Here is a 15,118-nt window from a genome sequence, read left to right as displayed (position 1 = left end):
TGCAAGTTTCCGCAAGTTTTCGCATGAGCTCCTTCTCTTATTCCGCATAAGCTCCTTCTCTCATTCCGCATAAGCTCCTTCTCTATTTCCGCATGAGCATAAGCATGAGCTTATGCTTATTCATGAGCATGAGCTTATGCGGAAGTTTCCGCAGGAGCTTATGCGGAAATAGAGAATGAGAGAAGCATATGCGGATCTCATTCTCTTTTTCCGCATAAGCTCTTTCTCTCTTTCCGCATAAGCTCTTTCTCTTTCTCTTTTGCGTGAGCATATGCGGAAATAGAGAATGAGAGAAGCTTATGCTTCTCTCCTCCTCTATTTTCGCATATGCGGAAACATGAGCATAAGCTCATGCTCACCCATGAGCATAAGCATAAGCTCATGCGGAAAAAGAGAAGGAGCTTATGCGGAAATAGAGAATGAGAGATGCTTCTCTCCTTCTCTCATTCCGCATAAGCTCCTTCTCTTTTTTCGCATGAGCATAAGCATGCGGAAACTCATCCTTCTCATGCTTATGCTCATGCATGTGCATGAGCTTATGCTTAAGTTTCCGCATAAGCTCATGCACATGCGTGAGCTTATGCGGAAATAGAGAATGAGAGAAGCATAAGCTCATTCTCTATTTCTGCATAAGCTCATTCTCTATTTCCCACTCTATTTCCCCCTTCTCTCGTTTCCCCCTTCTCTCATTCTCTATTTTTCCTCATCTCTTTCCCTTTCTCTCATTCTCTATTTCCTCGTTCTCATTCTTTTCTTTCCTTTACATCTTCTTTTCCTCTTATCTTTCCCTCTTCTTTCCCTCTTTCCTTTCCCTCTTCTTTCCTTTCCCTCTTCTTTCCTCTTGCCTATGCCTATGCCTATGAGAATGCTCATGTTTGTTTATTTGTTTTCTGTTTTCGTGTTTGTGTCTATGTTAGACATGGGATCACGTCGCTCATCCGACGAGTACGGACAGCCTCGCAGGAGGAGAGCTCACGATCTATATGTTCCAGAGGACTTTGATTCCTCTCAGGCGACTACCCCGAGGACTACCCCTGGTCCGACTCCTCTCGGTCCTAGCACTGTGACTACCCCTGGTCCGACCCCTCTTCCACGTAGCACTGCGACTACTCCTCAGGGGACTCCTTTGCTAGCCGCGTATGGCTTTGTTGGGACTCCCACCGAGTTTGTAGCGCAGATGAGCGATGAGGAGGCAGCGAGATTCTTCTCTCTGCTCTCTCAGAGGACCTCCGTAATTCCTTCCCCTACACTGACGGGTGGACGTACAGCCCAGCCATCCCCTCGCGCCCCTTCGACCGCGGGATTATCACTTGCGCATGCCTCCCGCAAGGGAAGGAAGAGTAGGATGGGCGGCTCATGTTGTGCTGACTCAGGAGATGTAGACGAGTCAGCACACTCACGCTCCTTTAGGTCTCCACTTGGTCCGGAGACACAGTATCAGTCAGGTCCCTTTCCCTCTCCTACTCCCACAGCTACTCCTCGATCCGGAAGCGGTCGCGCAGCTTCCACTCCTTCAGACTCTGCTACCGTCAGTCCCCCTTACTCATCAGGGGATCTCTCCTATCAAATCACATCTGTCGGAGAGATAATAGAAGACAAAAAGGGCAAAGCAGTGATGGCCGCCATGAGGCGGTTGATGAGTCATCACTTCAAGAGCGGCATAAATATCGATTGGCGGTATCAAGATGGCCAAAAGAAGCAGGCGGTGATCGATGAGTTAAAACTCAGATTTTTTAATCCGCCAAATGTGGAGTTTAATAACAGTTATATGCTCGAGCGCATGGGTTTGGTCCTAAAGCATCGCAAATCAACCATGCGTACTTCCATTACAAAGGGGTTGTCTAAACCCAGCTGGGCAAACAAAGCTGATTGGAAGTTCTTGAAGAAGCAGAATAGGGACCATCCTGAAATGTTCGAGGGTCAGAGGAGGGCTGCGAAGAGACGGCTGGATGTCATAGGTACTTCGCACTTTGGTGCAGGTGGACGGTATGCGTTCGAGGCAACCGTGGTAAGTTTACTTCTTTCCATTTAATGTATTGTTCTATTTGTTTTACTTACATATTACATGCACTTTAGCTAACTCTAACTCTCGTAAATTGGATCCACAGCAAGCTGCGATGGGTCGTCTTCCTAAGGATGCAGAGACGCGGCGCGCATTTTGGATAGGAACCAAGCCGTGGTTCATTGAGCAAGAGGCAATGGGAGCGACAGTCGATTGGGCTGAGGTGGCTGCTCGCACGGTATAAGTTTACTCCTGCTTGTAATCTCACTTTTTAATTTAAGTTCCAATCTAATTTTCGATTTATATGGTTCACTCTCAGGGTCAAAGCTCAAGCGTCCCATCATCAGAGACAAGCGATCAACAGGGGCAAGGATCGGATGCAGGTGCCGATGACGAAGGAGAAGACGCAGGTGTTGGAGACGAGGGAGAAGATGCAGGTGTCGAGGACCAGGGAACAGCCCAACAAGACGATTCGGATTCGGATTCGGATTAGGATTCGGATTAGTAGTGGTAGTAGCATTTTTCATATCCGCTCGTTAGAGCCATTTTGTATCGCCCTTTCACAGGGTAATTTTGTTTCAAACACAGTTGTATATGTATATGCATTTCTTCCTCATCGTTCACAAGAACAATTTTGTATCACCCTGCAAGCAAGGGAAATTTTGTTATAAAAAACTTTCTTTTGTAATTACAAAAAAAAAAAAAAGGTTAGTGGGGCTAAACAGGGCTTCCTTTTGGTCCTGTTTAGCCCCACTAACCATTTTTTTTACCTTCTGTTAATCGTCGCTATACAGGGCTTCCTTTTGGCCCTGTTTAGCCCCACTAACCATTTCTTCCTCATCGTTCACAAGAACAATTTTGTATCACCCTGCAAGCAAGGGAAATTTTGTTATAAAAAACTTTCTTTTGTAATTACAAAAAAAAAAAAAAGGTTAGTGGGGCTAAACAGGGCTTCCTTTTGGCCCTGTTTAGCCCCACTAACCATTTTTTTTACCTTCTGTTAATCGTCGCTATATAGCGACGTTTACCAGTGTCGCTATATAGCGACGATTAACAGAGTCGGTATATAGCGACGTTTTTATCGTCGCTATATAGCGACGTTTATATCGTCGCTATATAGCGACGATTAACAGCGTCGCTATATAGCGACGGTTTATAGCGACGCTCCTTTTCCGACGATTTTAACGACTTTTATAGCGACCTTTGCGCCCGTGAAAAAAAAATTTTTTAATGTAAAAAGCGTCGGTATTTCCGTCGGAAAATGGCCTATGCCTTGTAGTGTTGTGCTTGCATTATGTTGGTTCTTAAATTTGTCTTTTACTAACTTTTGGTATACAAGTTGGAGTGAGTTTTGTAAATAATCAACATTGTGCCAAGCAAGTTCCAAGTCAACCTATGATTGATGAGTTGCTTAAGTCGAGAATCTTTGATTAATCACTTAACTACATCTAGATGTACTTGTAACGCCTAGAGAATTGAGTATATACCTAGCGTAATATGAAAAGCCTAGACAATTGCATGTAATCCTAGCACAATAAGAATCCTAAATGTGTGTTGATGCATTGATATCTTAAGGCTTTTGAAATTTTAACAAGCAAGACTCCTTGGGTTTGTGTAGGTAAGTGCTTGGATGATAAGACAAAGGGAAAGGTGAGGGAAAGAATATAGAGAACTAGCATCGATTCAACTAGAATATAGACAACCTAGCTACATTATAAGACTCCTTGATATTTGTAGCTAAGTGCTTGGTTGAGAAGGAAAGAGGAAAGAATATAGAAAACTAGCATCGACATGATGTTGTGGAAAGAGGGATTTCTTATTTCTCTCAAAATTCAACTTGGCCTTGCTTTAACTTAAAGGTCTGGTTAATGTCTGAAATAAATACTTGTTACAAATAATATGTGGAAGAATCTCATGTGAGAGGATGATGAATTCCTTTGTGATCTATGTGGTGCTGCAAGTGAGTCGATATAAATGGGTCAGCAATCTCCACTTTAAACATTTTATGTGCTAGCTAATATGGAAATAATATAGGAATTATGCGTGGACTAGACAAAGAAAATCTTGCTCTACTTATCACTATAGTATATCTCCTACGCCTAGGAGTATGGCATTGGAAGCAGCTTGTAAGCTTCTCACCATGAGATGCATAGTATCTGCACTAAACCATTTACACTTCTTTGGTGATTACTTTTGACAAATACTTAGTGACTTGCTTTAATTTCAAGGCATAATTCCAAGGGGATTAGAAAAAAATATTTCCATATGAAATTAAGGGAGTGTCCTTGATTTCCTAAAAGTTGGAGATCTCAGTATGATTTAATACATCACTAGATGCACTATGGGCAAGAATAATGAGTAGTAGGAGGTACAAACCCAAAGTAGGATTTATAGATGTCCTTGTGTTCAACTATTCCTTGCTTCTATTTATACTTAAAAATTGATATAAAGTGTTGAAGTGGCTACAAGAAACAACAAATTTTGATGTGACAATGCACAATATTACATGGGCTTGTGCCTTTTTGGAGACTAGTGGGGGGGGGATCCCTTATTGTTTCAAACCATGTTGTCCCTATGTTGGGCTAGTTCTCTCAGATGTGAAGAATTTGCTCCAACTTTTGGAGCTCCCTTTTATACCAAACAATAGGCATAAATAGTTGACATGGCTATAAGAAACAATAAATACTGATATGTGAATGCATAATATCAGATGGGCTAGTGCGGGTTTGGAGACTAGTTGGGGTGGCTCCCTTATGGTTTAAAACTTTTGTCTCCCTATGTTGGGGTGGTTCTTTAGGTATGAATCAATAAGTCCCAGCTAAGCATGTGTGGCATTAGGTGCAACCACCCTTAACCATATGTTGGATTAGCCTAATGAAGAAACATTGGATATCTTGGCGCTAGGTCCCCTTTCCCCTAAAAGAAACAATAGGCCTTTAATTAGAGCTCACCCCTACATTAACTGTGATCCAATCATGTATCTTTGGGTCTTAACAGATTTAAATTCTTTGTGATCCAATGATGTATGTTTGGGTCTTAGTAGTTTTATATTGAAGAGACTTCTTAAGGCCCATAATAATTTAAGAATCTTAAGTCTAAGGACTTTCCTTATTTTCAATATACTCTTAGGACTTCTCTAATTTTCTCCCCAAAATTGCAAGATGGCTTGAGGATCCACATTAATCTTTATAGGACTCATAAGCTTATTGGGCATGCCTTACATTCAAATTTAATCATGTATTGAACTTTTGAGATGCCTCTCATATTGGATCAATATATGCAATCATTCCTCTAGGAAACATCCCAAATATATGACTACTCCTTATATAGGCTTCAATTATGTTAGGTTCTCATATTGTTTGTGTATCTTATTTTGTATTAAGTAGTTTCATTGCACTACTATATCTATTTAATTGCTAGGCTATCTGATTTTCATTTCAAAGTTCTTTCAGGCAAGAAAGCTAGTTCTATAAAAGCAAGGGGATCCATGCCCTATCCAAGGATGATTGCTTTTGTTTGGGTATGAATTTTAAAAAATAATGTAGTAGTTATCACAAAGTTTGGATTTAGTACTACAATAAACATGGATTCTCTTCGACAACGTTGTGCAAGGTTATGAATGCACAAGGTTGTCTAATTTTAAACCTCTAGGAAAGCATTATTTTTACAATGGGTAGTATTAGTATACATAATTGAAGAATTTCTGTGATTAAATTAGTTAAAAGGAATAAGGGTTAAGTTTTAGAGCTAATGCTCTATGCGTGTCAAAATACTCATCTATCAAGCAATTGAGGTCTTCCTGAGGGATGAAGCTCATTTTGTGGCTCTCAGAATTAACAAACAAAGCCCCAAATCAATAGCAAGTCAAATGAGGGGAAAATTCGAAGTTAAGACGTCACTTAAGATGTTTATAAGGGTTTGGCAAAATGAGCAAACACGTTGCATGCTAGGATTTAAAAATGTCATTCATGTTTCCATGGTTTCAAACAGAAACTATCCTATCACTTTGGTGTTCTGTTACCATCATTTTGACGTCGCTCATTTTAATCTGCCGAGGTAACCGTTGTCTTGTCCGCTCCCACGTTGTTCTATAGCAGCATGTTATATTATTTCTTGAAGAAGGTGTGACTATAAACGCTGGCTTGTATGTATTCAAAAAAAGCTAATCTCTATCGATGAGTTCTCTCTCAACAAAGTGCTTCGATGTCAAAACAACTAATTATGCAGAAATTACATGGAGATTTTAATGTTGAGAATCCATATCTTATCTCAGATGCTATTGCAGCATGAGGCTGTCAAATTGCAGGAGCTTTTGGCTTTCGCACATAAGGAACTAAGGTATGACCTATGTTTTGCAATAATTGTAGTAACGCTTCTATGCCATTGAAGATTTCGTCGTGGCTTGAATATAGTGTTGTTGATCCAGTCGCTTGATGCAGTTTATACACTATTGCAACGGGATGTGTTGCAATTTCTCTACCTCTTGGTAATACTGCAGGTACATGAGGGGCGAAAATCTGGCAGGATTGTCACTGAAAGATTTGCAAACGCTAGAAAGACAACTAGAATATGGCAGGGATCGAGTAAGGGAAAGAAAGGTTGACAGTCTATTCTGAGCAGATTTCGTGTCTTCTTGCACTAAAAACAAAAGGCTTGCGCAAATTTTTCTTTCACCATCCTTTACTTTAACAGAGCGTTGCTAGCCTTTAATGGTTATCATCATGTTCAATTTCGGTTAAACTTCTGGGCAGACTCAATTGCTGATGGAAGAATTGCAAGAGCTTAGTAAACAGGTCCGTAATTATTTTTGTTTCTGGCTGAATATTACAACCGATAGTCGCTTCCTTACTAGAGTGTTTGAAGGTGGTGATTGTGTGCTTGCGTTGACATCGTTTTGACAAGTTCGACTCGTCTCCCCAGGAGCATCTGCTTTGTCAACAAAATCAGATGCTTAGAACGAAGGTAGGCCAATCTCATGTCGTTGCATGGGAGTTTGTTCTTGCAAATAATGAAGCGTTGTGTCCTTTCTGAACATCAGTTTCCTTGACCTTGAAGCCTATCCAGATGGACATGATACAAGGCAATGCTACGTTGACAGCAAACTTTCCAGATTCTCAGGAATCCTCAAGCATAAAGGCGTCCTCAGGGGCGTGGCCCTTAATGGCGCAACCTCCTGTTTCAAGCATAATTAGCGCCGAAACAACCTTACAACTTGGATCTAAATTCTCAGGTTTAGTCCTCTTGATCTCTCGATCTCTCTCTCTCTCTCTCTCTCGTATTAACCTCTCCAGAGTCCCAACTCCACTTTCCAGTGTACAAAATGCTCAGACTCTAAATACTTTGCTAGCAGGTTGAATCTCTGTCACCTCGGTTGCCTGCTGTATTAATGTACCCGAAAGCGCTGATCGAGCAACAGGTTATAGCTGGTTGATAGTATTTCCTTAGCTTTGATTTACTAGTTACGTTGAAGAAATCAAAAGAATACCATCCTTGGTGATCATAAACCCTCATTATCTTCTACTAAACCTCCTTTAAAGTCAGCCTATGCAAAATATCATCCTCTAAAATGATTTCTCCTTGTATCCCCATGACATCTTGGATTCACTGAGATGGTAACAAGAGACTCAACATTATTATCTTCCTTTCTTCAAATTGATTCCATTTCCAATCCCTAATACATTTCTATAATTGCCAAGACAAACCGATCATATGTGAAGATGTCAAGCAATTTGCCAATATGTATACTCGAGGTCCTAAATATCATGAGAAAATAGTGTATACAATTTTCATTCTTTGGAGTTATCTTTTACTTGACCTTTATTGACTCCCTATGTCGGATTTGTGTTCTTTATGATAATATTTAAGTTGAGAAAAGAAGTGGTACCTGATTTGATGATAAATATAAAGATGCACATGAGATCCCATAAAAGGCGTGCTTTGGAAAGCATCAAAACCATCACCACCTAAGCAAAACCATCATGTCACAAATAATTGAAATGCTTCATTGGGCTTTCACTAGGGGGAATTCATTGCTCCATGAAATATGTGCTAAGTTTCACATGCCTTGAGATCTTATGTCACCTTAATCTTCTTTCAAACTTGTTATCTAGGTGGTAGCATCTGGCTTGGTAGGCAAAATGACATGTGGTAAAAAGAAAGCTTAATGCCTTTGTTAATAGACATTGTTAATTGCTGCAAAGTGGCATTAATGTGTAATGAGATACAAAGTATTAATTTTTTGACATTAAATATGAGGAATTTTTTCATAAAGAGATTCTCCACAACAAATGACTTTCATGCAAATTCGAGTTCTGCATGAACTTGGAAAATTTGTCTACCAACAAAATATTATCCAAGCTAATTGTAGAATATATCTATTGAGAGAAAATCCAAGGTCTCTTTAGAAGTAGATTAGTTGAGGAAAAAGTGAGAGATGTCCTCACACCCTCTTTAGCATCATAGTGATAATCTTCTCTAGGATGACTATGACAAGATGCCATGCTTATCCTCCTATATGTATATCTTTCAAAATTGTAATGCAAAAGAATAGCTACATAGGACTTTGTGCCTAATCATAGTGTGCATAATTCATTGAATCAAAATGCATGCATGCCAACTGTAAGGCATGTTGAACAACACCACAAAACAAGTCATGTCCGTTCAACATTGTTTTGTGTATTTTTCTTACATTTAAGTCTCATATTGGTAATATTAAAATATAAATAACCATTGGAATCACATGTTTTTCCCATACAAAATTTTCTTTTGGAAGGATGCTATGAGTTCCCTAGGAATGATGTAAGAAAATATCTTAGTTTTATAGTTCCCACAATATGAAATACACTCTATAGCGTCCTATTATTGTCTACAAGCTTTCTCCCTCTTTTTTTTCCATATTATTTTACCAAATTATAAATAATTGAAATTTTCTTAAATTCACAATTGTATGTATGTGCACACGTGCATGCACACATGCACATGTGGACTTATGTGTATGTATATGCACATGAACATGAGCATCCTTGCAAACAACTTGTGTTCTCCAATCGTATCATAAGCTCTTTGCATGCATACTCCTTGGGGGATGTAAGCTATTGGTGCGAGTTAGGAGCTCAAATAAAGGGGGTTTTAAATTAAAATTTCAAGGTAAATTTACACGTGTTTTTACAAAAGGGTTTTCTCATATCGATTTTGAAAGAACCCCCATAAGTTTATATAGAATAGGAGTCATTTTATTCTTGAAAAAATTGCAGGTAAGGGGTTTTTAAAATATCCCTTGAGCACATGTCACATATAGGGTTTCTTAGTAGTGTATCCCCACAGTATGATCTAGTCTTATCATCACTTTTATTGCATTTTGTAACGTTGATAAATCTTAGGATGAATGCCATTAATGAAGTCAACTAATCTATGTAAAATCCTTGTGCTTCTAGATTAAGTTCTCATACCTTACCCTCCAACATCTATGATGGAAACGAGTCCTCCACCATGTATTCTATTCAGTTTCGTGGATCCCCCTTCTCAACCTTGAACTCTTTTTAAACCTTGGAGACACCTAGTTATGTTTCTCAACTCTATCCTCCTTATGAACCATGCAAACCTTTCCTAGACCCTTGAACCTCTATAGAGGTGAGAACCCCCTCCAATATCTATTAGACCAACACTTCTTTTTCACTGAAGTACACACTAGAAATTATTTCCATGCTTTAACGTCCCACACCTCTCACCATAATGTGACTTGAGGACCTTTGCTACATTTGTGAACACCTATGCTACAATGAGCAGTGGCCTAACTACAGGTGACCAACATCCCTAGAGCTTAGAAAGGAGAGAAAAAGTGATGACAATTGCCAATTATTTCTCCTCTTTTTTCTTCCATGATCAAGGCCACGTGGATACTTAATTGCATGGTTATTTTTTCAAAGATTAATAGAAGTTTCTTTTCTTGAGAAGGAGAAAAGGCTTGGTTGCATATATGGGCCATAAAATTGCATGAAAAGATCTTGTACATGCATGCTCTTTTTATCCAATGCAATTTAAGTGGGGCCAATACTAAGGATGTTGCAAATTGTGCCAAATGAAAAGGAGTTGTAGTACATTGACTATTTCATGCACCTAAAGGAGTGGCCTGAACATAGCCTCCAAGTCATAGCTTTTCCACATCCTACAACACCAATTGCTATTGTGTATGATAATATCGATTGCACCCTATACCACATCCTATTCATGTGGGTTTTAGTTTTATGGTTAATGTTTGCAAGTCTTCTCTCTGTTTATCACCATGCCTACCACTTTTCTATGCTTTATGCATGTTTGCTTAGTATAAGGAAAATGCCTATAGAGCAATTACACACAGACTATTCCTCTAAGGGTACTAAGGATGATTGGAGTGCTACAAGTAAAAACTTTCTATTTATTTTTGATTCAATGTTTGCTTGGGTGTAGCCAATCGTGAAACTATTTTTGGGGCCATTTTGGGGCTGCGATGCGATGCGCTTCTGGGTGAATATTTGAATTTTACGCAGACCTGCGCTCACCAAAAATTTTCTAGATGTCATGAATGCGCACTCGCATAATAATGAGACGCAATCTTATCATGGTCAATAGCGTAGAGCTCAACACATGGCACTATATAAATTTACTCATGAGCACAGAGATTGTTGCTCCTCTGGCCTGACAGCCTTTGCCTTGCCATGTTTGCTTGTGCAGCTTCACCATCTGTCATTGTGTAACACAATCTTTTGATGCGCTGACCACCATGCTGGTTCGAGCACAATCACGTTGGGCTGACAACAGCACAAAACTTTTGTCTTGCCACCTGTCATTACGTAGCTTCGCCATCTATCACTACGCAACACAATCTTTTGCTGCATTGACCACCGTGCTAGTTTAAGCAATGATGTTGGCATGGAGAGACCACCATGTTGGCATGAAGACCACCATGGCATGTCAATCTCTAATGGGATCCCTCAAGGTCCATATCCACAACCATCGCATTGGATGTTGGAGCTATTTTAGTTCTAAACCAAGAAAAATAGTGTTATATTAGAGATATTTTAGTTGTATTACTCCTTGTGCAACGATTTCTCAACCACCGTACATGTTCTTGGAGCTATTTCAGTCCCAAGCTAAGGAAAATGTAGACATTTACAATTTAGTATAGTCTCCTTGCAACCACCACGCTGGTTATTGGAGTTATCATGGTTCTAAAGCACCGCGCTGGTTATTGAAACCATTTTCACTACAATAAGAATAGTTTTTTCAACAATTTCTTGTGCAACAATCCCTAAGGTTTCATTAAAATGTAAACGAGGGCAAAAATATGCAATTAGAGCCACTTTCACTACCGAAGTAACAACCAACAATAGTTTTGGCGATAATGGTACTACATTGAAATTGAAACAAAAGAAATTACATTCGATAGTTTTTGCGATAATAGTATTGCATCGAAATTGAAACAAAATAAATTACATTTGAAGCAAACATTTAACAAAACAAATTACATACAAAGATGCTAGCACTTTCTTTTTGTGACATTTCTTTAAGCACTTGTCAACGCCACCACTGTGGTAGGACTAGGTGTCACTTTTTGCCCTTGTTAGAACTTTCTTACACTTTTGACCTGGTGCGTTGTGTGCAGGGGACAATATGAGCACCTTATAGTGCTATCATAGGTAGGACTTTCTTACAATTTTGACCTTGAACTCCTCGTATGCAGGGGACAATACGAGCACCTCGTAATTGAAATAACCTATTTCATAGCAACTTCAAAAGTCAAGGCATTGGAAAAGGGAACTCAACTTGGAGGTAAGCTTAATCGAGCACAATATTCATTAGTGGACAAGGAACTCAATATGGTGGTGAGCTCTAGCACACGGACGCATGCTCTCAGTGTGTTAGAGCTGATCACCAAGTTGAGTTCCTTCCCTAGTGCAGAAGGTTGTGCACAATTATGAGAGGCTCAACACCAAATTGAGTTGTCTCCCAGTGCCTCATGGAACGACGATGACCCATTTCTCTTGGCTCCCCATCTTGCAACATGGTTGGTCACGATGATTTTCTTTCAAATCTTTCAAGGAATTGCCTCATCATAGTAACTTCTTTCAAGGCACTGGTGGGGTTATCAAAGAATTGCTTCTTTCAAGGCATTGGCAGAGAGAACTCAACTTGGCGGTGAGCTCAATCAAGTAGAACATTCAACAATGGTCATGGAACTCAATCTGGTGGTGAGCTCTAGCACACTGACGCATGCTCTCAGTGTGCTACAGCTTATCACCAAGTTGAGTTCTCCTTTCCCAATGTCGAAGGTTGTGCTCAATTATGAGAGTCTCATCTCCCCATCCTGCAACTTTCTTAGTCATGGCTATGGTTGGTGGAGTGTTGCAAGATGGAGAGCCAAGGCAAACAATGAATCCCATGACTTGGGTAGCATTATGAAGGGGCATCAAGGTTGTAGCAGAAGATTCATCATTGGGGTAGAAGGGGGCTTGGAGAGAGCGTGGAAGGGGGTAGCAAAGAAATTTTCCTGGGTGCGGTGAATTGTTTCTTTGCCCTTAAGGCCTTTATATAGCTAGACTTGCCACCCTCCCACTCTTTCCCCCTTCATTTCTTGTGTTAGTTCTATGACTCTTGGTGCCTATCACTGCTAAGAGCACACAATCCACTAGCTGGATTTTGCTGGTAGCCCAGCCTAGTGTAGGCAGTCATCTACATCATCGTCTAGCCATGACTTGCTATTAGATGGTTGCCATGCTAGAATTTCTCAATTTCTCAATCATCGGATCTAAGATCATGATAATTCAATAGGATGAGGGGGGAGGAGTGGTGGCACATACACGTATGCTCTGGTAGCCTAGCCTAAGGCAGTCATATACATCATCATCTAGCCATGACATGCGATTAGATGGTTGCCATGGGAGAATTTCTTGGTCATTGGAGCCAAGATCATAATAATTCAATGGGATGAGGGGGGAGGAGCGATGGCACATACACCCAGCTCTGCTGTAGTCCACCAGCCTAGCTTAGGCGGTCATATACATCATCGTCTAGCCATGATGTGCGATTAGATGGTTGCCATGGGAGAATTTCTTGGTAATCAGAGACAATATCATAATAATTCAATGGGATGAGGGGGGAGGAGTGGTGGCACATACACCCAGCTTTGCTGGTAGCCTAGCCTGATGTAGGCAGTCATATACATCATTGTCTAGCCATGATGTGTGCGATTAGAGTGCGATTAGATGGTTGCCATGGGAGAATTTCTTGGTCATTGGCCGAGCCAAGATCATAATAATTCAATGGGATGAGGGGGGAGGAGCAGTGGCACATACACCCAGCTTTGCTGGTAACCCAGCCTAGTGTAGGCGATCATATACATCATCATCGAGCCATGATGTGCGATTAGATGGTTGCCATGGGAGAATTTATTGGTCATCAAAAAATTCTAACAGTCTGATATGTTATGATAGTCTATCTCCAGCTGGAAACCCGCACGGTGGTTATTGGGATATACTAAAAACAAGCATGGGTTTTACCGTTTGGGATTTACAAAAATAATTTAATAAAATCAGCACGGTGGTTGTTTGGGATATACTAAAAAGAAGCAGTCTCAAATACAAACTCCATTTTCTAGACAAGTGGACATGTTGCTTCCCTGGAATGAGACTACATACATTTTCTTAGTACTATCTCAATCATCCTCATCCACTGCTCCAAGACACCCCAAGATATGCTCATACATGTGTAAATCCAATTTGAAGACACTCTTGCCCTTCTTTTGTTGTGGCATAGGTTGCATCTGGAACTTAATAGCTCTTACTAGATGAGAGTACACACATGTTTGTGGACTCTTATGTAGCAATTCGTAATTGTGGCCTGTCTTGGATGTCTTTTTGTACCAAAAAGCTCCGACTAGTACATCCCACTTCTCATAGGTTGTTCCCCAATTATCCTTAAATGTTTTCTCAACCTTCTACTTAGGAAACAGAAAGTATGGGTCATCTTCCTCGTTCTCCCCAGAATCTGCGACAACTGCAAAGTTATCCCCCTCTTCCAGATAGTTAGTAAGGTCATCGAAACTCTCCCCAAACTATGGCGAGTCGTTTATCTCTCCATTGTTTGTGACTCCATCTAAATGTAGAGGAAAATCTTGAACTCGATCCCATGTCTTAGCAGTGGCAATGTTCTCACAATCATCATGATCCCCTATGATGCACGTACTGCAAAAACAAGAAAGTTTTCTCATTTGAATCAGTTGGTTGTTTGAAAGCCCCCATATCGTGTGCAGACCACGAACTCCTTTAATTTTCTCGCAATCGTGTCGGCTTCTCCTTTGCACATTATCCACTTTCACTTCATGGAACACTCTACGTACTATAGTATTCTTAAGGCTTTATTTATTGTATGTTGAATGCACTCTTGTGGAGAGATTGGCTGTAAGCCATGTTACAGCATCATGGGCATCATTGAGTTTTTCTTGAGGGCATGCTAATTGGTTTTTAAATAGAGCTTGCTTAATAATAGCACCGCATCCATCATGTTCACCCTTACCATGGCTAGACCCAAAGAAATTCCACATCATGTTTAGACCGGTCAGGGATTTGAACCTTGAGACGAAGTGGAATCCATGTGCTAATTTAAATTGAGAGGCAGCTCCATCTGACCACACCCAATGTTGTTTTATATTTTATGCATGGGGAATTTCCTTTTTCAGCCATTCCCAATGTAGTAGAAAAGCATGCTGCACAAATAGGGTGTCATGTTCCCTATCATTTAAAATGTAGAAATGGTAAGTGCGCTGCACTGACCTAGACTCTTGTGACTCATCAAGCATATTGGCATCACGCATGGAAGAATCAAGCAAATGACTATACGTGATATGCACAAAAATTGTTATCTGCTTGTTGTACCAATGAGCACTTTGTATCTCATCTTGTTCTTGAAAAGAATAATTTGATGCAAAATCTATGACAAATACAATAGTGTCACAGGGAAAATTGGCAAGGCACGTCCTCAACCACTTATTCTGCCAACTAGCCATGAAATTGTGAAGTACATATTTTGGGATGGATTGAACCACGTGACCTACAAGCTCCCTTGGCTAGGTGCTCTTATATG

At 40.2% G+C, this 15,118-nt stretch overlaps 1 protein-coding gene across 1 annotated transcript in view; it reads left to right on the top strand.

Moving 5' to 3' along the window:
• Positions 1 to 7,747, top strand: part of LOC147887079 (agamous-like MADS-box protein AGL11) — a 176,550-nt gene extending 168,803 nt beyond the window's left edge. The window contains exons 3-8 of the mRNA XM_087394184.1: positions 6,276 to 6,340; positions 6,501 to 6,600; positions 6,754 to 6,795; positions 6,905 to 6,964; positions 7,067 to 7,232; positions 7,353 to 7,747. Coding sequence (XP_087250310.1) covers positions 6,276 to 6,340; positions 6,501 to 6,600; positions 6,754 to 6,795; positions 6,905 to 6,964; positions 7,067 to 7,232; positions 7,353 to 7,357 — 438 coding nt within the window. The 3' untranslated portion in view covers positions 7,358 to 7,747. The remainder of the gene's footprint in view (positions 1 to 6,275; positions 6,341 to 6,500; positions 6,601 to 6,753; positions 6,796 to 6,904; positions 6,965 to 7,066; positions 7,233 to 7,352) is intronic.
• Positions 7,748 to 15,118: the final 7,371 nt, after the last annotated feature.

The sequence above is a fragment of the Dipteris shenzhenensis genome, chromosome 23, assembly GCF_047967505.1.
Source record: "Dipteris shenzhenensis isolate YYH24624 ecotype China chromosome 23, Dip_SZ_1.0, whole genome shotgun sequence".
Taxonomy (NCBI): Eukaryota; Viridiplantae; Streptophyta; class Polypodiopsida; order Gleicheniales; family Dipteridaceae; genus Dipteris; species Dipteris shenzhenensis.
Note: the sequence above shows the minus strand (reverse complement) of the source record. Positions and strands in the feature narration are given on the sequence as shown.